Raw genomic sequence first — 27,544 nt, forward strand, 5'->3', positions numbered from 1 at the left:
ATCTGAAGCTCAGAAGGTAGAGAAGCTGGGAAGGGAAGAAGAGGGAGAGGAAGGAAGGGAGAACAGCGTCACCGCGAGTCTGTCACAAACCTCCCGATGTTCTTCTTTCCCCTCGCTTGAAGAGCGAAGAACGAAGGACATCTGGAGCCTATACATTACAGCTTGATAAAGAGTTGGAGAATACGGAAAACGAGCAAAATCTAGATGTGTGAAACAAAGGAAAAACACAATGAGGAGACCGACGCGTCCCTTGGCGAGAGAGAAAGAAATCAAAACTCGACGCTCTCGACCCGTCCCTTCCTACGACAGAGCCGCCAGAGCCTTCGCCTTCTCCTCTTCAGCCTTCTTTCCTCCCTTCCAGACGAGTTTCGATCCAGCTCGAATTTCGGCGTCGTGAAACCCAGCGATGGTGAGAAGCTGGCCCTTGGCGAGAGGGTTGGGCGGGAGGTTCATGAACCACTCTGTGCGAAAGGAGGGCAAGAAGGATCAAGTCAGCCTGAAGCTCGCGTAGGGAGAAAAAGAATCGAAGAAAGGGAGGTACCTTGCTTCTTGGTCATCTGGAAGTGTTGATAGAGTCTGAAGGAGGAAGGAAGGAAGGAATGAACGAGACGCGTCAGTTGTCGACGGGTCTTCCTCTTCGCCGTGTGTCTGCCCTTGTTTATCCTTCACCGTCCACCGTCATCCTGTCGAACCTTCCAAAGATGATAGAGAAAAGAAGACTCACCCTTCTCTCACTCCCTTCTGAGGACCCTTCAACTCCCACCTCGTCCAGCTCTCGACCCTCTCCCGAACGACTCCTCCTGGAACCTCCCTCATCAAGAACGTCCTCCCCGCTCCAGCTCCCTTCTTCAACTCTAAAGGAACATAGCTAACTGCTCCCTCCCTCGGGAACCAAACAGGCTCCTTCGTCATCCCAAGATCCAATCTCACGACTCCGTTGGCGAGCGGCGAGTCGCTGAACGTTGGTAGGCGAGGATTGTGGGCGGAGATGGGTTCGGGTAAAGGGAGAGGTAGAGTGAAGTCTGGAGGACCTTGGGTGTGCATGAGGGAGATGAGGTGGGGAGAAAGGGCGGAGGAAACGAAGTGTCCGGAAAGGAGCGCGTCGTAGGTGAGGAAGGTGACTTGAGGATTCGTGTGGAAGAAGAAGGTTGAGAAGTCCTCCTCCTCTGTTGGGAAGAGCGAGAGCCAAGAATTATGGGTCAGTACAGAGAGCTGGAGGAAGAGAGAGGTGGCACGAACCCATCGCTGTGACGGGTAATTTTCCGTTTTTGTATGATTCGAACGACTCGAAGGCAGGGAAGGTATGAAGCTTCTTGAGAGTCGAAGGTCGAGTTTGGAACATGGTCATGTGACCTCTGTAGAAGCGAAGGGGGACATCGTGTTAGCTTGAGATGCAGGTATCGAGACGCGTTCGAACTAGACGAACCGAAGGTAAACGAGGATCTCCTTCGCTTCCGTCTGATGAGTCGGTTGGATGAGGTCGAACTTGTGAGCGATGTCCCACGGGACTGAAGAGAGAAACAAATCACAATCAGCTCAGGTGTGAGCTCGCAGGAGGAACCGAGGTGAAGCTCACATTGTCGCTCGAAGCTGAAGAAAGAAAAAGGCAAGAACCCGTCAGTTCGGCTCGTCATCGAGACCTCTCGCCTTCGCAGCCTACTCACTTTCCGAGAACCACATCAGTATCACTGACGAGCACATGCAACGAAGAGGACGAGTCAGCTCAGACTGCAGCCACGACGAGCAAAGATCGAAGTTCAAGCTCACCACCAACCCCACCACTTCGACTTCTTGTCCAAGAAGTAGCGTTGCATGATGGGTCCTCTCAGAACCCTGAAGTGAGAGTGGATCTGTAACGAGAAGGGGCGAAGCTTAGTATCTCGAGACGGGCGGAAGGAAGAGAGGAAGGACAGGTAGTGCTGAAACGAACGTAGTCCTCGCGTCCGCGATGAAGCAGAACCTCCATCAGTTCCTCCTTCTCCTGCTCGTTGCACTTCCACCGATCGCACAGATACTCTTGATGAAGCGTCCAGTCTACACGAATGGTGTTCCTCGTCAGCTCAACTTTCGAAAAAGAAGGAAAGAAGGAGCTCAACTCACACTCGAAGTTTGAGAGACACACGCTCCTGATGTTGTTGCCCGTCTCTCCCAAGTCTACACACCTCCCTCCACCTGCCTCGCTCTCGTCCCTCTTGGCTACGAAGACCAAGTCCACCCTCCCCTTGTTGGCTTCGACACTCCTTAAGAACATGGCGAGGTAGGAGGGAACCTTCAAACCTGTCCAAATCACTACGAGGGTCAACCTCTCGAAGGCTTCGAGGCCTCCTCCTCCGTGAGCTTTGAACGTCGACGACGACGACGAGGAGGAGAGGGAGCTTGGCGAGAGGATAAAGAAGAAGGATAGGGGAGTGTAGTAGTAGAGGAGGGTGCAGAAGATGAGGAGGAAGACGAAGAATTGAGGACGAGGTCGACGAAAGATGGCCGAGGAAGAGGAAGGGGAGGAGGGAGCTCGACGTCGACGAAGAGACGCTGAAGAAGTCTGTCCAAGCATCCTGGGACTACAAAGCTCGGAAGGGAAGTCGAGAAGGGTCCTGGGGCGAGATCGTGGTGGTTGGAAGGATCATCGTGATTTCCTGGAAGTTGATTGGGGAGAAAAGGGAAGAGGGGTCGAGCGGCGGAATGTTGAGCTCTGCTCGAAGGGAGGGCACGCAGTCTGAAACACCCACCCCTGCTTTCTCGAAGGGAAAGCTGACCTCCAACGTTCACCAGCAGTTTTTGGGTCCCTGCGATGGATCACAAGCCTGCAAGAATCCGAGCTTCTCAGCTCTCAAACTCGACTCAAGGTCCGTCGTCCTTTCGATCCATCCTCCCTTTCGCTTGCTTGTCACTCCTCATCTTGACCTCGTCATCTCCTCCTCTTCTTCTCTGAGAAGTACTGGTCGTTCTCAGCATCACTCTCTCCATCCTGGCTCTTCTGATCGCTGTTCCTCCGAACTCTCACCCTCTACTGGGAGCTCGAAACTGGAAAGGCAGTCTCGACGCGTCTTCGCCTGACGGAGGGCTACGAGCTTTCCTTGAGCTTCTTTCCGTTGGGGGAAGATCCAGCAGCGATCTGTTCGTCCTTCGTATCTCTTCATGGTCTCCTTCTGGTTCTAGTACTTACCTCGTTCGTTCCTTTCTCAGCTCCTCTTTCGACCTTCCTTCTCAAACCCTCCTCTCCTCTCTCCAACCTCTCATCTCGCTTTCCTCGGTTCTCTCGTCTCGAGAAGCTCAGCTCGACCGACGAGAGCTTGAAGCCAAGCAGATTGAAAGGTCTCTTCTACTCAGGGAGGTCGAGGTTGCTCGAAGAGAGGGCGAAGTCGCAAGGAGAGAGGAGTTGGTCGGAGGGAGGGAGAGAGAGGTCTGGGAGAAGGTCCTGTACGTTGTCGTTTGAGCTGAGAGAGGGAAAAGAGGAGTTCAAGCTGATCAGTTTGGGTAATTTCGTAGGCGAGCCGATCCCAAGACTCTTCAGATGGAATCAAGCGACCTTCAACGGATGAGAAGGGTGGTTGTGAGTCCAGTCGCTCAGCCCTCGAGTCGAGAGAGAGCTCACCGGTTCGGCACTTCTTCTTCCTTCGCAGGAACCCCCAACTCCCTGTCCGATCTGCCAACCTCCCGATACGTGCTCTGTCGTCGACATTCCAGTGGAAAAAGGGGCTTCGGGCGAAGGAAGCGACGCGGAGGGGGTGGTGATGGAGGACGAGGAGAGGAGAGACGAAGAGGCGACTTGAGGAGTGATGAATGAATCCTGACGACTAGGTAGACACCCTAAGGCCAAGCCGCTCTCTCTTCTCAAGCCCCAAAGGAGAGATCGAAGCTGGCATTCCATCCTTCGAGCCCTCTAGAAAGCTCAAGCTCCCTCACTTCCCAACGCTTTCGACCAAAGCCTTCACATCCCTCCACCCCTTTGCGATCTCGCTTCCCCACTCCATTCTCCCCAACCCCCTAACAGCAGTCTCCAGATCCTGGTTCCATCGAGCCTTGACTTCGCCGGCGAAGGAGGTCGTAACGAGATCCCGATGAGGTAGACGAGTTGAAGGAAGTGCTGATGCTGGGACGAGAGCCGCTGGTCTGGATGAAGAGGGAGAGGTGATGATGGTTGACGGTGGTGGAGGTGGAGGTGGGAAAGGGTTGGAAAGAGAAGAGGTGGGGTGGGAGAGGAAGACGGAGGAGTGGTGGAGTCTGAGATGGAAAGAGGGGAGGGAAGGAAGGAGAGGTGAGCTTCGCTCTTTTCGTTCGTTAGGGAAACAAACGCTTCGATGGCAGAGCCGAAGATGGAGCCACTTACGATGATCTGATCGCTTCCGTCCGAGATGACAACGAAGTCGAAAGAGTATAGTAGATCATGGCGCACTAAGCAAGAGAAGGAAAGAAGAAGGAAGGAAGCGAGAGCTCGTCAGCTCGGAGGTCATCTCTCGCGACACAGAGCTCGAAGAGAACTCACTGAAGTGGCTCCAGCTACCGAGGATAGGAGGTATTGGGCCATGTTCTAAAGACAGAGGATAGTGCGAGAGCTGAAAAGAGGTTGACAGCGGGTGATGGGAGTTGAGGAAGAAGAAGGGGACCTTTCGAGCTCGCCCTTCAGGTGTCGCGCCTTTCAGTCAGTCGTTAGTAACCCGAGAGAGAATCTTCCTTTGTCCCTTCTCTTCCCAAGCACATTGCCCTTACTCTCGCTCTTTTTCGGTCTCCGAAACTCTCAAAGCTCACTACATAGCGCTCGACCCAGGCTTTTCGAGACGCTCACGCTCCCTCGCCTGGCCAGGACTCAAATCCTTTCGTTTTGCGACCGACGTCGTAGGTTCGTGTGGATCTTTTAGCAGCTGCTTCCTTCTTGGCTCTGAAGATCAGCCAGGTCTGATTGCTTCCCTGCGCCCAAACGAAGAAACGCCCCTTTCCCGCCTACAAAAGGCGCTCGAAAGTCGCTTTCCGTTTCCTCTTCCCAACCATCATCCCGGTGCTCATCTCTTCTTCTTCCCCTTCAGGGGGTATCTTCATCGCTCTTTGCATTTTCTCCGCCGCTGTTTCTCATCTGGGTTCCCAGGCCGAGTCCTAAATCTCCCTTCCGTAGTTTAGCTCAACGTCACGACCTCTATACATGGCTCTTTCCAACTACGAAGCGAGCTCGAGCTCAATCGAACGCGTCTCGACTTCGTCCCTCGCCTTCCCACTCGCGCGTCCCCCTCGACCACAATCTCACTCACTTCAAGGGATACTGAAACTGTCATGAACATCCTCTCTCCCAAACCCAAACGCTGCTGCTAGATGCTGATCTACGCTCCTCCCTTGAGCAAGGCCTCGAAACCCTCCTTCGTGACCCTTCCTCCGTCGAGGTTCCTTCCTCCTCGTCCAAGGATGTTGTCCTTCTCCTTCTTCTTCTTGGGATCCGGAAGAGGTTCGGGAGCGTCCAGTCGCTTCGAGTTAGATCCAGCGGTTTCGGATTGGGAAGCGGACAGGAGGATGGTGTTGAACAGACGGACGACTGGAGGGTGCGAAGGAGGATTGCGGGAGGGGAAGAGTCAGCTTCGAGCTTCTGTCGGCAGTATTTACTCCACAAGGTTAGATACGAGAAGGAGCTGTACTAACCTCCCTTCTGAGCAACCTTCCTCAACGACCTCTCCCACTCCTGACCTCCAACACCGTCCTCCCTTCCTCCCCAACCTCCAATGACGTCCTTCACTCGTCCCTTGTCCTCCTTCTCCTGTCGGGTAACGAGCAGGACCTTTCGAGCTCGGGTCTCGAGTTGTCGGGCGGAGATGGTCTTCTTGATTGAGGGAGCGAGGGAGAGGATGTTGGAGGATTGAAGCTCAGAGTTCGATTTCGACTTCTTTGACTTCTTGGAGGAGGCATCGGCGGCGGGAGCGTGTTTGGAGGTGGAAGCGTCGGTGGAGAGGAGGTTGGTAAGGAGGGATCCGAAGGTGGAAGGGGAGGTGGCTCTGCGTTTACGCTCTGAGAAGAGGGGAAGGGAGAGGAGAGAGGTGAAGGTGAAGGGAGGAAGGGGAGGGAGGGGAAGGTCAGCTCGAGCTTCTCAGATTCTTCCTTCCGCCTCTCCACGACAAGCACCAGCAAGCTCCTTCGAGCAAGCCACGGAATAGAAGAACAGATACTCACTAGCAGTCTTCTTCGACTTCTCAGGCTGCTTGTCGTTCGCGACTCTCTCAATCTCGTCGTCGGTATCGTAGTCCTCGACTCCCTCCCTCTGTCCACCTCCCAGATCGAACTCATCTCCCATCTCTCCCTCATCATCCTCATCGGAGAAGTCGCCTCCTTCCTCTCCCATCGACTCGTCCTCGTTGTCGAGATCAGAGAGACGCTCCTCCTTCTCCTCCTCCTCCTCCTCCTCCTGCTCGACGACGACTCGCGCTGGCTTGGACGCCTTGGTAGGTTTGGAAGTGGAAGAAGAAGCGAGGGAGGAAGAAGAGATGGTAAGCTTGCTCTTTTTGGGTTGGGGAGCCATAGCTGGAAAAGGAGGTTGCTGGTTGTTGGGGAGGGAAAGAGAAGGAGGAGGGATGAGGGAGGATTCTCAAATGTCGATTCTGCACGGCCCTACCTCTCTGTTCACTTCCTTCTGCTCCTCCTAACCACGACCCATGTCTGACCAGAAGATTTTAGACGCTCTCAAGGCTCGCAAGGATCTCGCTTCTCCATCAGGTTTCTCAAGCACTCCTAGGACAGCTACACCCGAACCTCTCACTTCCTCAGGTACGCTCTCCCTCCGCCTCCTTCCTTCCCTTCTCTCGAGCTCAACTTCCATGGTTCAAGCTCATTTCTGACTCTCTTTCTCTTCTCCAGGTCACCGCAGCTCTGTTCAGCTCCTAGATGACGAAGGACTGATCTGTGAATCCGTACGTAGAGCTGAGAAAACGCTGCCCTCCCCTCTTCGTGCGATGGTCCGAGCTCACGCTCTCCTCTCCCTTCCCTTCCCTCCCTTCAGCTCTACAACGCCCTTTCCCACATCTTCGCCAAGTACTGCACTCCTCCTTCTCTTCCCGAATCCAAACGGTCAACTCCTCAAGGCTCCCTCTTCCCTCCTCCTCCTTCAACATCCTACCTCTCCGACGCTGGCCTCGACGCCTTCGCCTGCGACACCAACGGGAGCGCCTTCGATGCCGATACCAAAGGGGAAATCAAGGAGTTCTTTGATTTGGATGAGGAGAGCGGAGGGTTGACTTTGAAGGTGAGTCTACCTTTTCTGGAAGAGTTTGAGACGTGAGGTTGAAGGAACGTTCGAGGGCGACGGGGGAATAGCTTCTCTCTATAGGCTCCCTCGACGAATATCTGCCTTGTCCTTTCTTTGCTGACATGTGTCTTCGTTTGGTCCCTTCCAGGGATTCGAGCAGATGTACCAGCTTCAAACTGAAGCCGATGAAGAGGAGACTTGGAAGTGAGCGCGACCCTTTCCCTCTTCTCCCTCGAGCCCTTATTTTGGGCAGTCTCTGACCCATCTGTTCCAACTCTCCGTCTTCATCGAACAGGGATCTCGCTGCTCATGGTTTCGACCGCTCTCTGCGACTCGTTTCCTCTAGGAGAGAGGACGAGATCGAGGAGGCTGCTCCCGTCGCGTTCGTCTTCGTCTCCTCACGTACTTTTCCTCCCATGCTCGAGCTGACTTGTTCGACCTTCCATCTTTCGATATCAGGATGACTGAGCTCTCAGGCCTCGGAATGGGTGGAACCAAGCGGGACGAGGGGGACGCGGAGATGTCGTGAGGTGCCGTTCATTCGCCAGGTCAGTCTTCTGTTCCCTTCCTCTCTCTTGAATGCTCAAACTGATGCCTCTGCCCGTCCTCTCTCGCTCAGGTACTCCATTCGAACGAGCTCATTTAGCTCTTGGGCTCGTTCTATGTAGAAGTTGCAGTCCTTGCTTGCTTCGTTCGCCGTTTCTTTCCCCTTCGCGTCGACCTCGTTTGCCTCGCCGCTATTTCTTTTCTTGCATCTTCGTTCGTTTCCCCATCACGTTATTCTCCTCCTTTCATTTCTTACACGCACTTACCCTCACGTATATTCTGGATCTTGAACGAACCCTACCTTTTTCTGCTACGACCTCGTCTGCCCTCTCGCGCGTCGTCTTGCTTCTTCTTTCTCCTCGTGCTTCGATCCCTTCAAACAGCCGCTGCGGCAGTCCTCCGTATGGCGCCCTCTTCTCGTACCCTCAGCCTCCTTACCCAAGAACCAAAATAAATCTTCATCTCGCCTATTTTCCCCTCCGCCCTACCCGGATTTCCCTCTCTCATTCGCCGTCATCTAGCCCATTCGATTTCGACTTCTCCCTCCCAACCTTCACTCGTCCCCTTGTCTCTCCTAACCACCATTTTCTCCCTCTTCGTTACCAAGAGCCCCCTCCCTTCCCGCTTCATCACCGTCGGGAAACTCAACAAACCTTTCGTTCGTAGCACTACGACGGCTCAGCCCGTTTGGTTCGAGCTCGTTCTCTTTTCTCGCTGACCGATTTCCATCTTCTCGCTGTCGTCTCTAGTTCTTCTCCACCACTACTCTACTCAAGATGCCACCTATTCCTAAGGAAGGAGTCAAGTCGGACGCTTATGATTTGCTTGTCATTGGAGGAGGTGAGTTCAGGTGGAAGAAGGGAGGGGAGAGGGAAGGAAGGAGAGCGAGCTGAGCTGACGTGCTTTGATCGACCTTTACGTTTGCGAGTGTAGGATCTGGTGGATTGGGAGCTGCTGTGGGTTTCTTTGAAGTTACTACACACAGAGGAGAGGCAGATGCTGACTGTAGTCGTCTTTGATCTTCGTTGTTTCGCAGAGGAAAGCTGCTCAGCTCGGAATGAAGGCTGCCATCATTGAGGCCTCGCCCAGGTTGGGAGGGTCAGTCCGTCTCTTGTTTCTATAGATTAATCTGGATATAGTGCTGATTCTACTCTCGCCTACCTCATCTTTTAGAACCTGCGTCAATGTTGGTTGCATCCCCAAGAAGGTGAGCTACCAGTCTTCAATTATCTCGATCTCGAACGAGCTCAACCTCCTCGTTCCTTCCTTCGATTCAGCCCTGACTCTCCTTCCTTCTTTCTCCCTCCCTCCACCTCTGTTCTCCTCCCTCAGGTCATGTGGTACACCGCCTCCGTCGCCGAAGCTCTCCGAAACGCCCACTCTTACGGTTTCCGAGTCGACGGACTCACCTCCGCCCCAGCAGATCAGCCCATCCCCTTCGACTGGAACTCCATCAAGGTCAAACGAGACGCCTACGTCAAGCGTCTCAACGGAATCTACGAGCGAAACCTCGCCAACGACGGAGTCGACTACTACGAGGGGTATGCCAGGTTCACCAACGACAAGGAGCTCGAGATTGAGAGGGCCGACGGAAGCAAGTACTCGCTCAAGGGAGACAAGATCGTTATCGCTGTTGGAGGTCAACCTACTTGGCCTCAGATCGAGGGAGCCGAGTTGGGAATCACCAGTGATGGTTTCTTCGACTTGGAGGAGCAGCCCAAGAGGGTTGCGGTCGTTGGAGCTGGGTACATCGCTGTTGAGGTGAGTTTATCTCGAACGAAGGAGGGGAGGTTGTCAGCTCGAGCTGACCTTCGTTTCTCCCTTTCAAAGCTCGCTGGAATCTTCCACACGTAGGTTCTGGCCCAAAAAAAAGGTATCATTACTTCTTCGTACTGATATATCTGTTCTCGTCTGCAGTCTCGGCTCAGAAACCAACCTCATCATCCGACACGACAAGTTCCTTCGACCTTTCGATCCCATCATCAGCGACACCCTCGACGCTCACATGGGTTCGTTCTGCTTCTCATTCGTCGATCCCACTCTTTAACTAACTCTTCTCTTTCCTATCTCCCTCAGTCGGAACCGGAATCAACATCCACCGCAAAACCAACGTCCTCAAAGTCACCAAGACCTCCTCCGGCGCTCTCACCCTCCACCTCGACAACGACACCACCCTCGAAGTCGATACCGTTCTCTGGGCTATCGGACGACACGCCATGACCGCCGACATGAACCTCCAGGCCGCTGGAGTCAAGGCGGAGAAGAACGGAGACGTTCTGTTCGACGAGTGGCAGGAGACCAACGTCAAGGACGTGTTCGCTATCGGAGACGTCGGAGGGAAGGAGCTTTTGACTCCTGTTGCCCTCGCTGCTGCAAGGAGGTTGAGCACGAGGCTGTTCGGAGGAGCTGAGTACAAGGATTTGAAGTTGGATTACGAGAACGTCCCTTCGTGAGTTTTCGAGGACGCGTCTCTTCCTCTGACTTCGTTTCTCATGGACTGACGGCTTCTCGCCCCTTCCTTTACCTTTTCTTCTTGATCTGCAGCGTCATTTTCTCGTGAGTCGAACCTTCAATCTCACTTTTTACTCCTCCTTGCTCGTCCAAACTGACTCCCGTTCCCCTGCGCTACGTCTCCTCCTTTTTCCCTCTCGCAGGCACCCCACTTCCGGAGCCGTCGGTCTGACCGAGCCTCAGGCTAGGAAGAAGTACGGAGACGACAAGGTCAAGGTTTGGACCACCAAGGTAAGCTCTGTTCCTCCCTCTCCCTAGCTTTCTCCTTCGAATCTCCTCGCTGACCTCCGTCATTTCCTCGTTTCCCTCTGCCCTTCTTTTCAGTTCGTCGGAATGTCCAACTCGATGCTCGACAACCCCGCTCACAAGACTCCCACCGCCTACAAGCTCATCTGCCTTCTCCCTACCCTGAAGGTCCTCGGAATCCATCTCGTCGGAGAGGGTAGTGACGAGATGCTGCAGGGGTGCGTTTCCTTCGCCTCCTCTCCTTCTGCGGCTGCTCAATTTGTTCAGCCGATGCTTATCTCTCGGTCTCTTCTTCTCGTCTTTCCAGATTCGCCGTTGCCGTCAAGATGGGAGGTGAGTTCTTGGTCCTCCCTTCTCCTTGCTCCCGTCCCTGGTCTTCCCTTCGCTGACCGCTCCCCTTCCTTTCTTCACCTTCCACAGCTACCAAGCACGATCTCGACGACACCGTCGCCATTCACCCTACCAGCGCCGAGGAGTGAGTTCTCCTCTCCTTCGCCCGTCTCTCGCGCGGACGCCTCGTCTGCTCTTCGACGCGTCGCTGATTCCCCTCCTTCTTCCTTCCCTCGCAGGCTCGTCACCCTCAAGTAAACATTTCCCCCGCTTTCATTAATTTCCAGGCTAGATACGTCAACGGTTTAAACTCGATATAGCTTCTCAAGGGTCGATCAATGACTCTGTAACGAAGCCCGCGTCTCGTCTCTTTCATCCACTTGCGAGCACGAAACGAAGCACAAAGGAAAGCACATTACCAACCTGAGAGAAAAGACGAAGAGTAAACAAAATGAAACTGGAAAAGAAAGGAAACGTTCGAACGACGAAGGGGGGCGGAGTAGCACAACAAGGTTACGAGACGAGGAAAAGGGAAAGGACGGGAAACAAAAGTCTCTGACGAGCGAGCGTGTGCGAGGGGAGAAAACGGGGTGGTAGTACAAGTGGGTGTTAAAACGGGAAAGAGTTGAGTGGAGAGGCGAGAACAGAGGGAGAGAAAACGAAAGACCCAGGAGAGAGAGAGAGAGACAGAGGGGAAACGATGAGGGGTGTGAGGTTGTGAGAAGAGACGAGAGGGAAAGAGAAGACGTTAAGGCAGACTGAGGAGAGAAGGAGTGTTCCATAGAGAGTGAAATGAAAAAAAAGTAGAGAAGCAAGCATGTGTAGTGGAAGAAGAACGTGGGCCGCTTCCGTCGTTCTGGGTTTGATGTTACGACGTCTCGTCCTCGATGCTCTTGTGCCTCGAAAGGACTTCGACTCCAGCTGAGACGGCGGTTTTCCTGCAGAAGCGAAACGAAGTTCCAAGGGGAAACGTCAGTTTACTTCGATGGAAACGACGAGAAGAGTGACTGAACGAACCTAGCCTCCTCGTTGAGTCTCTCCTCCTCAGGATCGGTATCCTCATCATCTTCGTCCTCCTCCCGATCCTCGTCTTCGTCCTCCTCCTCGTCCTCATCCTCGTCACTATCACTCTCGTCCACCAAACCAGCAGCCTTCCTCTTCTCCTCCCAAGGACCAACCGACGCAGACTTCGCTCCTCCTCCGATGGCGAGAGGCTTCACGCTAGCGTTGGCGCTTCCACCCGACGCGGCGGCCATAGGAGTGAACGAGAACGCCGACATCTTGTCGGCCGTAGGAGTCGTCGATCCAGATCGAGGAGGATGAGCGTTTCCTGGGATGGTGATGGATTCGAGTCGATGAGGAGCAGCTTCGGTGTTGAACTCTGCGGTGCTCTTGCGAGAGGGAGGTTGGACGTTGAGACGAGGAGCGGCATGGACGATGGCTTGAGGAGGAGTGAGGAGGGTAGGGGTGGGAGGAACGGCGGTGGAGGGAGTGGAGATAGGGGAGGTGGTGGGAGGGGAGTCGGTGGAAAGGAGGAGGGAATCAAGTCCGTTGATGGCGAGGGCGGGATCCTCTTCTTCGGCAGCTGCAGCTTCAGCAGCTTCTCGTTCCTCCTTCTCCTTCTTCTCCTTGGCTTCTCGTCGACGTTTGACCCAGCCCATACCTGGGGGGAGGAAAGGAAAGAGAGGAGAGAGAGAGGGAGAGACGAAGAGAGAGTCAGTCGCGTGTCGTCTTCGTTTCTCTGAGAGGCGACGATTCGAAAGCGAAGATTGTGGAAGGGGAAGAAACGTGAACGTACCACTTCCATCGTCTTCGTCTTCATCTCCACCTCTCGAGTTACTACCCAACCCAGCCTGTCCCCATTCCTTGAACGCAGGACCTCTCAACGCCTCCTGCTCGGCCTTCTTGATCGTATCCATTCCCTTCGATCCATACACTCTCCCGTTGATCATCCTCATCCCGATGGGTGATCTCGGACTCGTCGACATGCTCGCGAGATCTCCCATCGATCCTCGATGCCCAGGCGACGACGATCGTTCATTGCTCCAGCTGGCGGTGAGAGTCCCGTCCCTCGAAGCGGTGGGAGAGAGGGAGTGAAGAAGTCGAGATTGACGTTCGGCTGCTGCTTCGGCTGGGGTGGCGATGGAGGATCGTCGACCTCCTGAGGGAGAGGGAGGAGCGTGGGAGGAGGAGGAGGCACCGAGGGAGCGGGAGATGTTGGACAAGGTTCGACTGAGAGGTCCTCCGTCGCTTCCTGCTGAGCCGTTGGATTCGAGGGACGAGGTTCGGTTGAGTTGTTTGCTCGAAGACGAGGAGGAGAGTCCAAGAGGTTTGAGAAGCTTCTTGGTTCCTCTCCAGGATCCCGAGAGGATGCTTCCTCGACGTTTCGATCCGTCCTCCTGCTGATCGAAACCCTCGTCGTCGGAGTGTGAATCGTCGTCCGCCAACGCTGAATCTCCTCCACCACCCGGTCCTCCTGGCTCTCCTGGTCCTCCCACTTCGACTCCTTCAGGAAGTTGACCTGCTCGATGCATCTGCATGCTCCTCTCTCCTCCAGGCCCGAGGGTCGAATGAAACTGGAGGTCGGCGCCAGTAGAGAGTCTCCGACTCCCCTCTCCTCCTCCTGCGGCTCTGGGATCGGGAAGAGGAGCAAATTTGATCTTGAGACCTTTGGAAGCTCCTCCTATAGGACCTCCAGCACTGATTGAGCCTGTGAGAGGGTAGGTTGGAGGGAGACGGAGGGTTGTTGTGGGAGTGATGGGTTGAGCAGGTCGTTCGTCTGACGAGGAGTCGGAAGGGAGGTCGCTTCCGTTTTCTGAAGGATGAGAGGTAGGATTACTCGCGTCGTACGAGGAGAAGGATTGGAAGGTGGTGGGGGGTTTGAGCTGAAAAAGATGGAGATTAGGGAAGGCAGGAGAAGAGCGAAGCAGGGAGGGAGATGTGCGGAGAGCGGGGAGAGAGGGATCAACGAACGTCAGAATCGGAGAACAGAACAACGAACCGACGAGGAAAGAGAGACAGCAACAAAAACTCACGAGAATGCCACCTTTGTGAGAAGGAGAAGATGGAGTCCAAGTGGGATTAGGAGGAGAGAGCATAGTGGACATGCTGAAGGGTTGACAAGGGTGGTGGCGGGAGGAGAGGGAGGGAACGTTGACGGGCTGTGTGGAAGTCTGAGAGATCTCCTCTGCTTCGAAGAGTGATAGGGACGACGACGACGATTCGAGCTCAGGTGTAGAGGGTAAGGGGTGTAGATGCGATTAGAGCTGCTTGAAGCGATGTTTTTGGAGCTGATGGAGGTTGGAGGGCAACGAGAGAAGAGCGAAGGAACGGGGAGATTCGAGAGAGTCAGCTCTCCTCGCTTCAGGTCTTAGACTGCTTCTCGGGATCTAATCAACACGTTCTATGACTCGATTATACCTCGCTTCCCTACTTTGCAGCAACAGAGAGGGAGACTCACAAGCAGAACGGAAATTTGATGGGATGACGGTTGGAGGAAGAGAGAAACAAACCTCTCTCCAGGAAGTCTAGGCTCGTTTCCTTGCGATCGCACCCACTCTTGTTTCTATGGCGTTCCGAGAAGGCCCTCGAGACCAAGAGAAACAAATCATTTATAGGATCTTCATGGACGCGGATCCCTTCTCTACCAGAAAGAAAGATTTTCAGGGTCTCTCAGCGATCTCACCAGAAAACGGAAAGGGAAGAGACCGGGGAGAGCGAACGCGACCCGACGAGCTAGCAGACCACTCCTTCTGCCCTCTTCGCTTTCCTTTCCGCCGTGTTTAATTACATCGAGCGTTCAAGTCCTCATACGGACATGTATCCGTTCGAAGAACTAGACCACGCTCTGGGATCAAAAATGCCTCACAGAGGGCGAGGAGCGTCAGTAACCCTTTCGCACGTGTCGAGCGAAAGGTGAGCTCGTTCTTCCTTCTTTTCCTCCTGCCCTTCTACAACGACGACGACGGCCTCAGATCGAATTTTCAGCTAGCATGGCATCTTCTTCTCGACCTCTTCCTTCTCCTCACACGAAGCACCTTCCAGTAATCGTAGGTCCAGCTCTGTTCTGCCTCTCTCGTGGATCGCCCAAAATCTGAGCTCACCACTTTCCTCCCTTCCCTCCCTCTCTTGCCCTTGCTGCTCTACAGGACTACCCTCTTACCCCTTCGCTCTCACTATCGCTAGCTCAATCCCAGTCCAACGAGTTCGCTACTACTGGGACGACTCTCTGGCTTTCAGGACAGGTGAGCTCTTGGACGAAATGTAGAAGAAGGAAGGAGTTTGGTTGAGCTCGAAGCTCACGCCCTTCTCCGATCCTCTCTCTTTCCCTCTCGAACCTTCAGGTCCTCTCAGCCTACCTCCTAGACACCTACGAGAAAGGAAAGGGTAAAGCCAATCTTGGTAAACGTTGCATCGAACTGGGGAGTGGAGTCGGTCTCGTCGGGTGAGTTCACTTTCCTTCCAAGCTCCCGACCTCGTCTGTTCCTCGTTTGTTTCCCTCCTCCTTCCCGACCCATACCGACTCTGTGAACCAAGAAAGCTCACCTCCTCGTCTTTCCTTTCGTCTTCTCCCTCGTCGAAACCAAAGCCTCGCCCTCTCGCATCTCTCCTTCGATGTTCTCACCACCGATGTTCCGTTCATTCTCTCATCGGTCCTCCTCCCCAACCTTCGTCGGAACCCAACTTCAACTCTTCTTCACGCGAGAGAACTAGACTGGACAGTCCCTTCTTCAGAATGGGACTGGTCCTCTGACGGAGGTGGCACAGGAACTTCAGTATCCTCGGAATGGATCGATCCTTCGTTACTCCCCTCCGAACTCGTCAACCCAACGGCCTCTCCCTCCTCTTCAACAAACACCATTCAACCCCCCTTCTCGTTAATAATCACCACCGATACTCTCTACACCCCAGCCCTCCTTCCTCACCTCCTCAACACCCTACGAGACCTCTCGCTGCTCTCGTTAAACGTCGATCTCCCAGCACCCCCGATTCTACTCGCCCTCGAGAGGAGGGACACGAACTTGATCGATACGGCTCTGGAACGAGCTAAAGAGGAAGGGTTCGAGGTGAAGATGGTGAACAAGGGGAGGGTGAGCAAGAGTGTGGAGAGGTGGTTGGGGTGGGAGAGGGAGGAGTGGGAGGGAGTGGAGGTTTGGAAACTGAGATGGAAAGGGAAAGGGAAAAGTGGGAAGGGAGGAGGGGTCGGAGAGGGGGAGAGGGATTGATGAGCGTTTTGACAGAGAGCCTGAGGCTGATTGTGGAAGAGGTGAGAGTTGAAGGGAGAGAAGAAGCGACATGAACGGGAAGGAAGGTCCAGGGACGCGTCGAGATCTTCTCGAACTTGATTTTGCTCTCTTGAAAGGGGAGTCGGAAGAGAGCTGGAAGGATACATCAAATAGGGATCAAAGCAATGTGATCCCTCTCCTGAATCATCCTTCGCATCTCCGTCTTCCAGTTCGGATCCTTGTCGATGAACTGAAAGAGCTCTCGCTGAATGTAGATCGGTTTGTGAAGAGCTATCCCTCCGCTATTCAAACGTCAAAGCAAAATCCAGCGTCCCACCCCAACCTAGTATGATCGAGAAGGGAGAGAGCAATGGAGGAGAGACTGACCAAAGCAGGACGATGCTCAAAATCCACGCGTCGGCGGGACCATCGTTTCGGATCTTGTTGGCGAGAACCTGAGCTCTCATCGCTTTGGCTGGGCATCCAGTGGTGGAAGTGACCTATTAGACGCGTAAATGATACAAAAGGGGTGACGGTCAGCTTTGGAGATAAGCTCGAGCAAGAGAGGAACAAAGACAGGGACTGACGAAATCAAAACTGTTGATCTCGACCGTCCCAAACGACAGATATCCTCCCTTCCCGTCGTTTTCTAGCTTTGGATGCAGCAGGATCGTGACGCACTCGTTTTCCTGAAGGAGTTGGAGGGAAGAGGGAGGTGAGAGAACGGTGGACGAGAGACGGACGCAGAGATCAGAAAGGACGAACCGTTCGATCCTGACCGGCTTTCGTGTCCAAGTTGAAGGCTGAGAAGAAGGCGAACTGAAGAACGTGAAGATTGTGATCGTGCCAAGCTCTAAGATCTGCAAGGGGGAGGCAGCGACTCGTTGAAGGTCAGGCGAAGAGAACAGGAGACGCGGACAGAGAGAAACGAGACTCACCCACGACCGTTGGAACTCGTCCTTCTCGGATGATTCGAGGTTGCCAGGGGTTACAGAACTGCTTGTGAACTTTCCATCTCTGTGTTGAAAGGGTGAGAAAAGGGCGAGGAGTCAGCTCAAGGGCGACAAGGAGACTTGAAGTTTCTTCCGACGACGCACCTCTTTTTGATGAGCTCTGCTCGAGAGATACCAAGGAAGAGGTCAGTCAGAGAAGTTAGGCAATCGTAGACGGACTCACCTCGAGCAGTAAGCTTCGGCTCTACATTTCGAGCATCTGAGAGAGAGGAGAAGAAGGGAACAAAAAGACGAAGCTGATCAGTTCCCTGGCCTCGGCTGAACCGGTATGAAGATTTTCTTCTTCTTCTTCGAAACCTGGCTACTCACACTGAGAGTTGGGTTTCGTTCTCCTCGAGGGTACATACAGCGCAGTGTTTCCATCCTCCGAACGTCTTGTTGAGGGCGTGGGCCCTCAGGTAGGAGACTGTAGAGTAGGTGTAGCCCCCAAGTTCCGAAGGAGGGATGTCCTTGAGGGTTCTTGTCATTTTTGAGTGGTATAGGAGCTGATCGGTCGTTCGAGGAAGGTCGAGAGGGAAAGGAGGAAGAGGAGAAGGGAGGGCTGAAGTCGACGAGGGCTATTTCTGTGGGATCAGGAGGAACACAAGAACCCGAATCAGCTCAGGGCATACCAGACTTGTATTATCTGAGGCTTTTGAGGCCGAAGAGTTAGCGTCTGGCCCTGCAGAGCCTGCAGAAGGACGGGAGGGAAGCTGGATCGAGCTCGCACTCTTCCCTTCCTTCCTTCGTCCCTTTTCCATCCACTCCTGGGTCTACCAACAAAGCTCGTCTTCTTCGATGAACGAACCCTTTGATATCAGAGAGTAATCCTGCTGAGATTCTGGGTTGATTTTCGCAAAAGGCGGCCGAATATTCGATTCGTGACGAGTGCGAGTTGCTGACCGTTCGAAGAGAGAGACGAGAGAGCTCACCGAGGTCGACTCTTCCTCCCATCAACAACGACACCCTTTCAACTTCTTTACCTCGACGAGCCCACCTCCACTCTCTTCTTACCCACCCTCACCAGCACCTAGAACCCTTCGCTCCTCCAAAGCTCCAAGGATCCCCTCCAAAATGTCTCGTCGGAGCACGAAGAAACAGTTCAGTTCCTTGGGAGTCGAAGTACCAGAGGACCTGCATCATCAACCAGCTATATATCATCACCCAGACCCTATCCTTCGAAGGTGATATTTCCTCTTTTCACTCCCTAGTCGCTCGAATCGGCTCGCTAACTCTCTCGTTCACTCGTGTCGTTCAGACTTCGACTGGAGGACCCTCAAGGCGTTCCCATCCCTGATCTCAAGAGCTACTTCCGAGACATCAAGGTCGTCTGCTTCTACTTTGGAGGAATCTACGGAGAGGCTTCTTTGCGAGAGTTCCACAGGGTGAGTCTGGAGTAGCAGAAGGAAGCGAGGGAAGGGACAGGATGCTGACTCGCTGGCGGTTTTGGGTTGAGCTCATCAGGATCTCGTTACTCTCTCGATGAAGGAGCGAAAACGTGAGCTTCTATCTCTCTTGTTCTGCCTAGCAGAGCTTCAGTTGATGCTGACAGATACCCTTCCGTTGCAATTTTGCTTCAGAGTTTGCGCTGATGTGAGTCGTTCGAGGATTGTCTTGAGCTCAAAGCTCGGAGCCGGCGGCCTGTCTCCCTCCCTTCCCTTCTTCCTTTGCTGACTCTCGCCTTCGTCCCTCCTCCAACCCTTCTTCCTCCCGCGCAGATACGTCTCGACGGATACCAAGTACGAAGAGATGAAGTCAGTCGTCCAGGGAAAGCCATGGCTGAGAATGGTGAGCTCAGAATCCCTCTCCTCTCCCTCCCTCGAGCTTGAGCTCAACCTCAGCCCGCTCCCTTTATCGCCTTTATACCTTCTCGAGAAGCCCAAGCTCACCGATTTTTTTCCTTCTTCTTCATCTTCAGACCTTCCACGACGGTTCCGACTTTGCCGCCATCTCGAAAACCGGACCACCAGAGGTCGAGGAGCTCCTGAGAGGAGAGGACTTCGTTCTGTCGCACGAGCTCGGAGAGTACGAGATCCCTGGAGAGGGAGCTGCTGATCCTCTGGTACGTAGAAACCCCTCATTCTGCACTAGCCTACACATCTTCTTCCCTATCTCGAACGTCCCGTTGGCTCGAGTCTCCACGTGTGTCTCCCGCGTCGCTTTGCTGACCCGCTCGCGTCTCCTTCCCTCTCCTCCCTTCGCAGGAATACGACTACGTCCGACCTCTCTCTCGAGCTGGACTTGCCTCTCACATCGGAGCTCTCAAAACCCCCACTCTCACCATCTAGTACGTTTCTCGTTTCTCTAGTTCTTTTCTGACGCGTCAAGTGTCGAAGCTCGAAGCTCACCCTTCCGTTCGTTACTCTCCTCAAAAGCCATCTCCCCTCCCACCGAATCCTCGACCGATTCGCCCGAGTGGAACAGTTCAGACCTGGTCAGGTCGGGAAGTACATGCAGCTGTGGAAGGAGGGAAGGACGGGAGGAGTGTCTGCTCGAGGTCAGTCGTTTCGTTTCGTTCTTTCTCGTCCTCCGTTCTTCGACGCGCTGACGCCTTCCATCTCTACCAGATATCTTCCAAGCAATGCGATGGTCCCTCCTCCTCGCTCTGCTGGTTGGACTCTACAAAGCTCTCGTCTTCTTCGGAGGGTAAGTCTCTTCCTCTCTCTCCTTTCTCTTCCCCTCTTCTTCGTCGACGAACCCTTCATCTGACGCTGCTCAACTCTCCTCTCTCGGCCGTATTAGATCCCAATACGACTTCATCCCCGACGTCATGACTCGCATCTCCTCAGGAAACTTCTTCCCTGATCGAGCAGGAGCAGCGACGACCGAGTTCTTGGGAGGAGCAGCAAAGTCGATGCCCACTCTGAGCGTGACGAGGGCGACGATTTAAGGTTGGAGGAAGGATTTACTAGACTTTAATACGCAGCTTCTATGCTTGTTTTTGATGATCCTTCGATAGCTTTGTCTCTGTCTTTCTCTTTCGCTTGCCTGCGAACGAGCTCAAATATGAACTCTCTGTCGACTGGAGGTTTTGCTTCGATTATTTCATTGTCACACCTCGAAATGACTCAACGGATCGATGCAGAGGACTCCCGAATTTTCCGACCAGGCGTAGCCTGTTTTCCCAAACCACACGGCAAAAGGAGGTCAGCGAACGAGAGCGACGCCGTGAGAAGGAAGGAAGGAAAAGAAGAGACGGAGAGAGAGACGCACCCCACTCTCCGAGCCAGGTCTTCACCACCGAAGCCAACCGAACCTTCGAAGCTCCTCGTCCAACATCTTGAGTCCCCGTATGCTTCTCCTCTCCCACCAGAGCGTAGGCTGCGAACGAAAGGGAAGAATGGAAACGAAGAGTCAGAGCGAAAACGGTCTCGACGCGTCCCTCCCTCCCTCTCTCTCTCTCTCTCGCCCACTCACCAAGTCCAAGGAAATGCTCTCCCTCCAACGCGACCAAGAACGACTCCAGCACGTTGATCGCCTCCGTCCCATGCAGTCCGTGAAGATCCAACAGCGCCTCCTCCCTCTCTCCCGACGTGCAGCCTGCCGTCCCCGCTGTCGACGACGAAGCGACCCCCATCAACACTCCGAGCCCTCCGCCGACTTCCTTCCCTTTGCGAGATCGATCAAGAGGGTCTGTGGAGCCTCCTTGACGGGCGAGGATGGCTTCCTGAGCGATTCGACGTCGGTCTCGGACGAGTCTGAGGGTGAAAGGGAAAACGAAAGAGTGTTAGCTCGACGGAGACGCGATGGAAGAAGGACAGGAGGACGGAGAGCGTACTTGGATGCAGCCTCAGCTCCTTCAGCGGTCATCTGGATTCGTACGCATAGGAACGATGGAAACGATGATCAGTTGCTTGCTCTCACCTCCTCTCCCTCCCTCCCCCTCTCTCCTCCTCGAACCGAACTCACCTTCTCATTCCAATCCTGCCCCTCCTTCGAAAACCTCTTCGCACTCGCCCCGTCTCCCTTCCTCCACGCCTCCGCCGCTCTACTCAAACTCTGATTTCTCAGCGACCCCAGCTGAATCGCTCTCGATCGAGCCGCGAGGTACATCGTGTTGAGACTCGAGCCCGTAGGGAGGGTGGGGAGCAAGGCCGGTGGTCGGAGGGTAATTCGAGTGGAGGGTCGAGGTAGAGGGTTGGAGATGGAGGAGGAGGAAGTAGGGGTGAGGGTTCCGTTCCTTGATGCGGCGGACGGACCGATGGGAGAGATGGACGAGGAGGAGGAAGAGTTGGAGGATGATTGGAAGCGAGAGCCGTTGAGCGGGAGGGGTTGAGGGAGGGGTTTCTTGACGGCTCTGAAAGAGAAAGAAGTCAGGAATCGAAGAGAGGAGTGGTCATCTCATGGGCGAGAGTCTGGAGAAGACGAAAAGGAAACTCACGAAGAGAAACGGGTTCGTCCAGCATCGATCTTGACGGCAGGAACTCTCGACGACGACGATCCCAGCTTCGAAGCTGACGATCCGCCTCCGAGTTCAGGGAAGTCTTCGGCGGGAGGAGTTCGAGGATTGCTGCTTCCTGGTCGGTTGAGACCGTTGAGGGGGGCGTCGGGGGAGGAAGAGAGCTCGATGTTGGCGATGGCGGTACTGAGAGCTTGAGGATCGAAGCCGGAAGGGAGGGTGTGGATGAACTGAAGCGATAGGAGGAAGATACCGGAGTCAGATGGGGAGGAAGGAAAAGAGAGCGGAAGAGGAGGAGGAGAAGGCTCACCTCGCATTGCTCTGAAGAACGACGCGTTCGAAAGAAAGGAGAGCTCGTCAAGGAGTCCTTCTTCGAACGAAAAGCGAGATGAAGCTAGACTCACCTCCTTTAGCACACTGTCCTCTCAACCAGAACCTGCACAGAGCTCTCTCGATGTCGTGTCTTCACACAAACCCAAAAAAAAAAAAAAAAAAAATCGCGTCAGTCTCACCTTCCTCGAACCGACCGAAAACGAAACGCCCAACTCACGAGAACCTGCAATCCGCTCTCCTACACTCCCCTTGCAAGTAGTACCTACACACCCTCCCTCCGAACGGACTCCTCGTTCCAAACCGACTCGGACTCCCCAACCCTCCCGCTCCTCCCGCTCCGTCTCCCACCACCCTCGCCGACGACGCTCCGTGCTGCAACACCACTCCTCCTCCCTGCAACAACCCGTTCCCTCCACCACTGCTACTGCTACTAGCGACTGCGTTCGAAGAACCCAGAGCTCCATTCCTCCCTCCAGCAACGACGTACCCCTCTCGAGGAACGAAGGCCCTGACGGAACCCAGAGGAGACGCGGTCGCTCCTCCTCCTCCTCCTGATTCCCCAGCAGCGATGAGGTACTGCATCGTCGAATCGAGGTCGTACCCCCACTTGTGCAGCGCAACCTCGAGCTCGTGAGTCGTCAAGCTGGTGAAGATGGATCCTAGGACCTCCATCGGCGTCATGCTGTTTCCCGCTCCAACTCCCACACCTCCTCCTCCTCCTTCGAGCTGAAGCGCCTCCTGCTCAGCCATGGCCCACTCGATCTCGAGGAGGTCGGCTTCCTCTTGATCTGGATGACCGTCGGGATAGGAGGACGAGGGTGGCCAGGAGGAAGATCCGGTGGTGGAAGAGGAGGAGAGGAGGGAAGGAGGGAGGGAGGAACCAAAGGGTGAGAAGTCGTCCTCGTCGTCGTCGATTCGAGGAGTGCTGCTTCGGCTTGTGGGAGTCGAAGGGGAGTTGAAAGCTGAGGACGATGGATGAGGAGTGACTGTGAAAGCTGGATCTCCTGCTAGGAAGGCTGAGGATCCTCCTCCGAACAAGGGAGCTGCGATGGCGAGGTTCGAAGAGAGAGATCTCGTCAACGAGCCTGGCGACCTTCCTCCGACGACGGACGACCAATCGAGTCCTCCTCCTCCTCCTGAAGGACTAGACGAAGCGGAGAGCGAAGTGACTGAAGCGTGACTCGGTTTCGGGGAGGGTCTGAACTCGGTTGCTTTGGCGCTGAGGGTTCTGGGACTCGCGACGGGCGAGGAGAGAGGGCTGGAGGGAAGAGGGTGGTGGAGCTTGGGTGATGGCGAGGAGGAAGGGTTCGAGTAGGCATGATTGTGGAGTACCGAGGATGGGAAGGAAGGTGAGGATCCTGCTCCGTTGTAGGAAGGGAAGGCAGAGGTGCTGCTGCTTGGAGATTGAGGTCGGTGGTGAGCGGCGAGAGGCGTGAGAGGTCGGAAGGGGATGGACGCTTTGGAGAGGGAGGGATTCGAGGATCGAGAGGAAGGCCGTTTAGGGGTGGTGTTGGCTATCGAAGGTGCGAAGGGAACCTGGTTGGTGTCGTCTGGGAGCAGGAGCGAGTTGAACGAAAGGAGAAGAGAAGAGAGAGTGGGAGGAAGGAGATGGGAAAGGACAGAGGTCAGCTTGTTGAGCTCTCTTTCGCCGTCTTCCAGCTGCTTCGGAGCAGAGCCGACGGAGCTAAAGAGATGGAACTGACCTCTGTGGGTGTGCATGAGTCTGAGGATGTATGCGTCCAGCACTGGATCGATCTGAGAGACGAAGGAAAGGAAGGAAAAAAAAGGGAAAGGACGCGTTGGGTCAGCTCATCGGGTCTCTGTCTCCCTCTTCCTCCCTTCCCTCTCGTTCGGCTCCTCGTAGAACGCTAGAAGAGGGGGTTTCGACAGCAGAAAATTGAGATTATGCATACCTTGGTCTCGTAACCCAATCCCAGCTCATCCCTGAGGAGTTCCTTGAGCGTTTCCTCGTCCTCTTCATCCAACAAAGTGATGACCTTCGCTGCGAGCTCCTCTCCTCCTCCCCTCCCTCCTCCTCTCGTAGCTCCTCCTTCTCCTCCTACGCTGCTCCCTCCATCCACGCTGCTTGATATGGACTCCTTGGCAGGTGAACTAGAGAGAGACGACGCTGAATCTTGCTCTGAAGGAGGAGGAGGGTCGTCCGATTCGCTCGTATCCGACGAAGGGGGTGGAGGAGAAGGCAGGGAAGGAACAGACAGAGGAGAGCTCGTCGTCGTAGAAGGGATGGAAGGCAGGCGATGAGCTCGAAGGATGGATTGAAGATAGTGGGAGGTGTGAGGGTGCGAAGGAGGGGAGGATATCGACATGGTTGAGGCAGAGAGATTGGCGTCGATGCGGTTGGAGGGTCGAACAAGAACGGAGAGGGCAGAGGCAGAGGGAGAGGTCGCAACGACCAGAACGTGCTTGTTTTCGATACGATTTTTCAACATCTGAACCCTCTTCATCTCCTTCAGAACAACACACAACCAAAAACATACCTCGTTCAAAAATCGAAAGGGCCCAATCTCCCGCGGTCTCGAGTCTAGCTCGACCCCTTTCCTCCTTCTCTCCCAACTTCATCTCACCTTCCCACACCTCCTCCTTTCCCTTTCAGACCCCTTACTACGACAATGGTTAGTTAGCTCGCTTATGCTCTATACAGAGCTCTCTCTCACGCTTCTATAGATTCTCTTAAGCTGACCCTGCAACCTCTCTGACACGCGTTTGGATGGGAAACACAGGAGAAGATCAAAGAGGTTCGTCGTCCCTTCCCTTCCTTCCTTCGCTCTACGGCTCTTCACTCGCGAGCAGGAGCATACATAGAGGTTCACGAGCTGACTCTCCTTTCCTTTCTTCTGTTTCGTATCCGCTTCCCTTCGCCACCTCCCTCTCGACTCGCTTGCTCCTTCCATCTCCTCCTCCTCCTTCCTCGCCACCACCTTCGCTCCGCTCCTTCTTACAGAAACTCAACTCTCTCCGTACCGAAGCGGACGCGTCCATCGCTCGAGCCGAGGACGCTGAATCCAAGAACAAGAAGTACGAGCAAGAGATCCTGACCAAGGACCAGGACATCACCTCCCTCTCGCACAAGGTCTCCCTCCTCGAAGCCGACCTCGAGAAGACGGAAGCCAAACTCGCAGAGGCCAAGGCTCACCACGAGGAGGGAGAGACCCACAAGGGTGCCAACGAGAGCTTGAACAGGAAGGTTCAGTTGCTCGAGGAGGAGTTGGATACGGCCGAGAAGAACTTGAAAGAGACGGTGGAGAAGTGAGTGAAGGAGAAGGAGAGGGAGCGTGCTTGGGAAGTGAGCTGGCGTCGTTCAGTTTGGGAGGGCAGAGCTGACTTTGGCTTCGACGTTTTTCGCTACTGGAAACGAACAGGCTTCGTCAAGTGGACGTCAAGGCTGAGCACTTTGAGAGGCAGATTGCTCGTGTGGAGCAGGAGAGGGACGGGTGGGAGAAGAAGTACGAGGTTCGTTCGAGACGTCGCTTCCTTTCCTTCCTCCCCTTCCTTCTCACGAACCCTCCGACTATCTCGACCGCTCTACTATCGAGTATCACCTTCCTCAGTACCTTCGGAATGCGTTACTGACTTTTCTTTCCTCGCTCGGTCTCGTTTCTCTCCCCCAAACAGGAGGCGATGGAGAAGTACGCCGTTTCGAAGCGAGAGCTCGACGAGGTCGTCTCCCAGATGGAGGTGCGTTCTCTCTCTCTCGTCCTTCCTTCGATGCTCTTCGAGCTCACAGCTAACCCTTCGTCTCTTCATCTGTCCTACAGTCCCTCTGAACGCCTACCGCCACCAACGCTCTCCCCATCTCGCAACCTCCTCCTCCTCCAACCGACGACTCGACATCCCCTCCCTCAGCTACCACCCCTCGCTCCTCCTCCCTCATCTCGATCGTCGGGGTACCTTCGCTCTCGCTCTCGCTCCTCCTGCTCCCTCTTTTGGCCTACTACTGCCTCTTCATGGTGTAACGAAACGTCTCTTCCTTTTCTCTTTCAGAGCTCAGAGCTCGCGTCTCTTTCTTTTGCTTTCCTTTACCTACACTTCTTTCTTCTTTTTTTCTACCACGAATGACTCTCTGCTTCTCGTTTGTTTACTACTCTCGCTCGTCAGAGAGACATGCGAAGGAAAAAGGCCGCCCGCCAGACGGACGGATCCGTCTCCTCTCGAAAGACCAAAACGTCGAGCTCATCAACCTCGACGTTGTTCTTTCTCCTCCCACCACAAACAGCCATGTCGTCCTCTCCCTCAAAGTACGACCTCCCCTTCCCTCTCCCGGTAATCACCCTCCTCGACTCGTCCCTCTACTCAGCCATCTTCACCTCCGTCTACGTTGGGTCCCTCTATCTTTCCAAGGCGTCCAGGATCGCTCCTTCGAACAAGGACAAGAAGGAAGCAGCGATCTCTCGAGACCACCCCGAAGTGATCAAAGCTCGGCTGAAACTGGTGATAGGAGCGACGGTAGGATGCGTGTTTGGAGTTTGGGGTCTGATGCAGTATTCAAAGGATGTTTATACGGGAGTAGAGAAAGTAGTGAGTAGTCGGAAATCTCCTTTGTTCGAAGCTCACCCTTCCTTCCTTCCCTCTCCTGGCTTCCTTTCGCTGACGCCCTTCTCCTCCTTCGTTGGCTTCAGGGCGCCTTCCCCTCCCTCTCGACGCTCTACCCAACCTTCTCCCTCCTCGGTTTCCCCCGTTCGCTCGTCCCCCACCTCGTCGCCCCCCTCGCAGAACTCATGGCGTACGGTCCTTGGGAGATGGTCTGGCACGCGGTGATGGATCAACCTTCCCCCATCGCTCCCTTCCTCCTCGCTCCGTTGCTGTTCGCAGGACCTATCTATTCGGATTGGATTTTGGATCAGCCCAGCGTGCAGAGTATGTGGAAGGCGTTGTGGAACTGGCAGGGGATTAGGAACTGGGTCGTGGTCAGTCCCGTCGCTCGCTCGCTCGTTCGTTAAGGCTTTCCTCGGTTTGCTTTGCTGATTTTTCGGTTTCTGGGTTCGTTGGATGGAAAAAAGGCTCCTCTGACGGAGGAGATAGTGTTCAGATCGTGTATGATCGCTTGTGCTCAGCTTGCTGGAGCGTCGGTTCGACATCAGATCTTTATCACCCCGCTTTGGTTTGGTTTGGGTACGCGTCTCTCTCTCTCTCTCCCTCTCTCCTTCTTCTTTCGCCTGACCGACTCTTTCGAGACTGAATTTGCGTTGGACGTTCTCTTCAGCTCACGTCCATCACGCGTACGACGTGTTCGCTTCGAACGGGAAGACGAAACAGGCGTTCAAGACGGCCTTCTTCACGTGTCGTTCGTTTTCCCTCCCTTCTCTCTCTCTCCCTTTTCGTCTCTCTCCAAGATCCAAGCTAACCCTCGACCTCTTCGAATCGAATCGAAACTTTCAGTCTTCCAATTCACCTACACAACCCTCTTCGGATGGTTCGCCGCTCACCTCTTCGTCAAAACGGGTGCGTCCCAACCTCCCCTCCTCCCTCCGCCGTCTCTCCCTCTTCCTTCTTCCCTCCTTCCTCTCACCGCTAACTGCCTCGCCTCTTGCCTCGTCTCATTTCACACAGGTACCCTCGCCCCCTCCCTCACCGCTCACGTGTTCTGCAACATCTTCGGTCTCCCTCAACCGTTCGCTGCGATGGAGCGACACCCGACGAAGAAGGCGGACATCTTTGTGATGTACCTGTTGGGGATCGGAGGGTTCGCGTGGGCGATGTATATCGGTTGGTAGAGGAGCTAGAGAGT

At 54.6% G+C, this 27,544-nt stretch overlaps 12 protein-coding genes across 12 annotated transcripts; 6 read left to right on the top strand and 6 right to left on the bottom strand.

The window, feature by feature from the left end:
• Positions 1-164: 164 nt before the first annotated feature.
• Positions 165-2,781, bottom strand: BDY24DRAFT_439155 (uncharacterized protein). The gene is made up of 10 exons (XM_076644423.1): positions 2,101-2,781; positions 1,931-2,034; positions 1,768-1,850; positions 1,665-1,688; positions 1,577-1,590; positions 1,427-1,508; positions 1,240-1,355; positions 725-1,166; positions 542-576; positions 165-461 (listed from the first exon to the last, which is right to left on the bottom strand). The coding sequence occupies exons 1-10, from the start codon at positions 2,549-2,551 to the stop codon at positions 301-303; spliced, it is 1,512 nt and encodes a 503-aa protein (XP_076499080.1). The 5' UTR covers positions 2,552-2,781; the 3' UTR covers positions 165-300.
• Positions 2,782-3,899: 1,118 nt separating this feature from the next.
• BDY24DRAFT_412843 (uncharacterized protein) lies at positions 3,900-4,525 on the bottom strand (the record flags this gene model as incomplete). The annotated part of the gene is made up of 3 exons (XM_076643121.1): positions 3,900-4,221; positions 4,328-4,392; positions 4,484-4,525. The coding sequence occupies 3 exons, from the start codon at positions 4,523-4,525 to the stop codon at positions 3,900-3,902; spliced, it is 429 nt and encodes a 142-aa protein (XP_076499081.1).
• A 724-nt stretch (positions 4,526-5,249) lies between these two features.
• Positions 5,250-6,519, bottom strand: BDY24DRAFT_380500 (RRP15 family protein). The gene is made up of 3 exons (XM_076639179.1): positions 6,148-6,519; positions 5,623-5,985; positions 5,250-5,518 (listed from the first exon to the last, which is right to left on the bottom strand). The coding sequence occupies exons 1-3, from the start codon at positions 6,491-6,493 to the stop codon at positions 5,310-5,312; spliced, it is 918 nt and encodes a 305-aa protein (XP_076499082.1). The 5' UTR covers positions 6,494-6,519; the 3' UTR covers positions 5,250-5,309.
• A 442-nt stretch (positions 6,520-6,961) lies between these two features.
• BDY24DRAFT_430398 (uncharacterized protein) lies at positions 6,962-7,832 on the top strand (the record flags this gene model as incomplete). Its single annotated transcript, XM_076644072.1, has 3 exons — positions 6,962-7,213; positions 7,365-7,420; positions 7,512-7,832. Coding segments are annotated over 3 exons (477 nt in total), but the record flags the coding sequence as incomplete, so codon positions are not given.
• A 1,005-nt stretch (positions 7,833-8,837) lies between these two features.
• Positions 8,838-11,207, top strand: BDY24DRAFT_380508 (uncharacterized protein). Its single transcript, XM_076639180.1, has 11 exons — positions 8,838-8,969; positions 9,095-9,523; positions 9,593-9,612; positions 9,680-9,771; positions 9,839-10,211; positions 10,307-10,318; positions 10,417-10,504; positions 10,598-10,737; positions 10,827-10,852; positions 10,940-10,994; positions 11,089-11,207. Exons 2-11 carry the CDS (start codon positions 9,098-9,100, stop codon positions 11,105-11,107), a joined length of 1,251 nt encoding a protein of 416 aa, XP_076499084.1. The 5' UTR covers positions 8,838-8,969; positions 9,095-9,097; the 3' UTR covers positions 11,108-11,207.
• A 205-nt stretch (positions 11,208-11,412) lies between these two features.
• BDY24DRAFT_250188 (uncharacterized protein) lies at positions 11,413-14,329 on the bottom strand. Its single transcript, XM_076636771.1, has 6 exons — positions 14,310-14,329; positions 13,885-14,203; positions 13,700-13,734; positions 12,648-13,033; positions 11,867-12,512; positions 11,413-11,787 (listed from the first exon to the last, which is right to left on the bottom strand). The coding sequence occupies exons 2-6, from the start codon at positions 13,954-13,956 to the stop codon at positions 11,718-11,720; spliced, it is 1,209 nt and encodes a 402-aa protein (XP_076499085.1). The 5' UTR covers positions 13,957-14,203; positions 14,310-14,329; the 3' UTR covers positions 11,413-11,717.
• Positions 14,330-14,738: 409 nt separating this feature from the next.
• On the top strand, positions 14,739-16,280 carry BDY24DRAFT_250058 (uncharacterized protein). The gene is made up of 4 exons (XM_076636770.1): positions 14,739-14,898; positions 14,998-15,093; positions 15,193-15,293; positions 15,438-16,280. Exons 1-4 carry the CDS (start codon positions 14,842-14,844, stop codon positions 16,072-16,074), a joined length of 891 nt encoding a protein of 296 aa, XP_076499086.1. The 5' UTR covers positions 14,739-14,841; the 3' UTR covers positions 16,075-16,280.
• On the bottom strand, positions 16,241-18,020 carry BDY24DRAFT_439161 (zinc finger MYND domain-containing protein; the record flags this gene model as incomplete). Its single annotated transcript, XM_076644424.1, has 8 exons — positions 17,397-18,020; positions 17,251-17,286; positions 17,172-17,187; positions 17,013-17,091; positions 16,840-16,934; positions 16,662-16,763; positions 16,462-16,574; positions 16,241-16,376 (listed from the first exon to the last, which is right to left on the bottom strand). Exons 1-8 carry the CDS (start codon positions 17,552-17,554, stop codon positions 16,241-16,243), a joined length of 735 nt encoding a protein of 244 aa, XP_076499087.1. The 5' UTR covers positions 17,555-18,020.
• On the top strand, positions 18,021-19,997 carry BDY24DRAFT_380526 (uncharacterized protein). Its single transcript, XM_076639181.1, has 10 exons — positions 18,021-18,250; positions 18,325-18,451; positions 18,531-18,564; positions 18,647-18,659; positions 18,785-18,854; positions 18,985-19,128; positions 19,271-19,353; positions 19,442-19,563; positions 19,634-19,712; positions 19,809-19,997. Exons 1-10 carry the CDS (start codon positions 18,141-18,143, stop codon positions 19,954-19,956), a joined length of 930 nt encoding a protein of 309 aa, XP_076499088.1. The 5' UTR covers positions 18,021-18,140; the 3' UTR covers positions 19,957-19,997.
• On the bottom strand, positions 19,998-24,151 carry BDY24DRAFT_380531 (uncharacterized protein). Its single transcript, XM_076639182.1, has 11 exons — positions 23,712-24,151; positions 23,502-23,553; positions 22,016-23,348; positions 21,870-21,928; positions 21,776-21,786; positions 21,448-21,695; positions 20,976-21,363; positions 20,845-20,876; positions 20,484-20,764; positions 20,280-20,387; positions 19,998-20,182 (listed from the first exon to the last, which is right to left on the bottom strand). The coding sequence occupies exons 1-11, from the start codon at positions 24,123-24,125 to the stop codon at positions 20,118-20,120; spliced, it is 2,991 nt and encodes a 996-aa protein (XP_076499089.1). The 5' UTR covers positions 24,126-24,151; the 3' UTR covers positions 19,998-20,117.
• Positions 24,152-24,289: 138 nt separating this feature from the next.
• BDY24DRAFT_380535 (tropomyosin) lies at positions 24,290-25,887 on the top strand. Its single transcript, XM_076639183.1, has 6 exons — positions 24,290-24,431; positions 24,540-24,554; positions 24,761-25,065; positions 25,179-25,269; positions 25,432-25,494; positions 25,575-25,887. Exons 1-6 carry the CDS (start codon positions 24,429-24,431, stop codon positions 25,581-25,583), a joined length of 486 nt encoding a protein of 161 aa, XP_076499090.1. The 5' UTR covers positions 24,290-24,428; the 3' UTR covers positions 25,584-25,887.
• Positions 25,888-26,034: 147 nt separating this feature from the next.
• Positions 26,035-27,530, top strand: RCE1 (CAAX prenyl protease; the record flags this gene model as incomplete). Its single annotated transcript, XM_076642686.1, has 6 exons — positions 26,035-26,334; positions 26,436-26,723; positions 26,817-26,928; positions 27,020-27,100; positions 27,196-27,258; positions 27,367-27,530. The coding sequence occupies 6 exons, from the start codon at positions 26,035-26,037 to the stop codon at positions 27,528-27,530; spliced, it is 1,008 nt and encodes a 335-aa protein (XP_076499091.1).
• Positions 27,531-27,544: the final 14 nt, after the last annotated feature.

This window comes from Mrakia frigida (assembly GCF_051309035.1).
Source record: "Mrakia frigida strain ATCC 22029 unplaced genomic scaffold BDY24scaffold_6, whole genome shotgun sequence".
NCBI classification, from domain to species: domain Eukaryota; kingdom Fungi; phylum Basidiomycota; class Tremellomycetes; order Cystofilobasidiales; family Mrakiaceae; genus Mrakia; species Mrakia frigida.

Excerpts from the sequence above, each read along its gene's own strand:
- BDY24DRAFT_250188 (XM_076636771.1), bottom strand. The coding sequence starts at position 13,956 with ATGTCCACTATGCTCTCTCCTCCTAATCCCACTTGGACTCCATCTTCT. Across the intron at positions 13,034-13,699 it reads ACCTTCCAATCCTTCTCCTC|CCACGCTCCTCCCTCTCCCT; the intron begins GTACGACGCGAG and ends CTCCTCCTCCTC. Across the intron at positions 11,788-11,866 it reads AGACTCAACGAGGAGGCTAG|GAAAACCGCCGTCTCAGCTG; the intron begins GTTCGTTCAGTC and ends TCGCTTCTGCAG.
- BDY24DRAFT_380535 (XM_076639183.1), top strand. Across the intron at positions 25,066-25,178 it reads TTGAAAGAGACGGTGGAGAA|GCTTCGTCAAGTGGACGTCA; the intron begins GTGAGTGAAGGA and ends GGAAACGAACAG. Across the intron at positions 25,270-25,431 it reads GGTGGGAGAAGAAGTACGAG|GAGGCGATGGAGAAGTACGC; the intron begins GTTCGTTCGAGA and ends TCCCCCAAACAG.
- BDY24DRAFT_380508 (XM_076639180.1), top strand. The coding sequence starts at position 9,098 with ATGTGGTACACCGCCTCCGTCGCCGAAGCTCTCCGAAACGCCCACTCT. Across the intron at positions 9,524-9,592 it reads CTGGGTACATCGCTGTTGAG|CTCGCTGGAATCTTCCACAC; the intron begins GTGAGTTTATCT and ends TCCCTTTCAAAG. Across the intron at positions 9,613-9,679 it reads CTCGCTGGAATCTTCCACAC|TCTCGGCTCAGAAACCAACC; the intron begins GTAGGTTCTGGC and ends TCTCGTCTGCAG.
- BDY24DRAFT_380526 (XM_076639181.1), top strand. The coding sequence starts at position 18,141 with ATGTCTCGTCGGAGCACGAAGAAACAGTTCAGTTCCTTGGGAGTCGAA. Across the intron at positions 18,452-18,530 it reads CTTTGCGAGAGTTCCACAGG|GATCTCGTTACTCTCTCGAT; the intron begins GTGAGTCTGGAG and ends TGAGCTCATCAG. Across the intron at positions 19,354-19,441 it reads ACCCCCACTCTCACCATCTA|CCATCTCCCCTCCCACCGAA; the intron begins GTACGTTTCTCG and ends TCTCCTCAAAAG.
- BDY24DRAFT_250058 (XM_076636770.1), top strand. The coding sequence starts at position 14,842 with ATGGCATCTTCTTCTCGACCTCTTCCTTCTCCTCACACGAAGCACCTT. Across the intron at positions 14,899-14,997 it reads CGAAGCACCTTCCAGTAATC|GACTACCCTCTTACCCCTTC; the intron begins GTAGGTCCAGCT and ends GCTGCTCTACAG. Across the intron at positions 15,094-15,192 it reads CTCTCTGGCTTTCAGGACAG|GTCCTCTCAGCCTACCTCCT; the intron begins GTGAGCTCTTGG and ends TCGAACCTTCAG.
- BDY24DRAFT_380500 (XM_076639179.1), bottom strand. The coding sequence starts at position 6,493 with ATGGCTCCCCAACCCAAAAAGAGCAAGCTTACCATCTCTTCTTCCTCC. Across the intron at positions 5,986-6,147 it reads GAAGTCGAAGAAGACTGCTA|AGCGTAAACGCAGAGCCACC; the intron begins GTGAGTATCTGT and ends CCCTCTTCTCAG. Across the intron at positions 5,519-5,622 it reads GAAGGTTGCTCAGAAGGGAG|TCGTCCGTCTGTTCAACACC; the intron begins GTTAGTACAGCT and ends CGCACCCTCCAG.
- BDY24DRAFT_439155 (XM_076644423.1), bottom strand. The coding sequence starts at position 2,551 with ATGCTTGGACAGACTTCTTCAGCGTCTCTTCGTCGACGTCGAGCTCCC. Across the intron at positions 1,851-1,930 it reads ATCGCGGACGCGAGGACTAC|ATCCACTCTCACTTCAGGGT; the intron begins GTTCGTTTCAGC and ends TTCTCGTTACAG. Across the intron at positions 1,356-1,426 it reads GAGATCCTCGTTTACCTTCG|AGGTCACATGACCATGTTCC; the intron begins GTTCGTCTAGTT and ends TCGCTTCTACAG.
- BDY24DRAFT_380531 (XM_076639182.1), bottom strand. The coding sequence starts at position 24,125 with ATGTCGATATCCTCCCCTCCTTCGCACCCTCACACCTCCCACTATCTT. Across the intron at positions 21,929-22,015 it reads AGAGCGGATTGCAGGTTCTC|ACACGACATCGAGAGAGCTC; the intron begins GTGAGTTGGGCG and ends GTTTGTGTGAAG. Across the intron at positions 21,364-21,447 it reads GGACGAACCCGTTTCTCTTC|AGCCGTCAAGAAACCCCTCC; the intron begins GTGAGTTTCCTT and ends TTTCTCTTTCAG.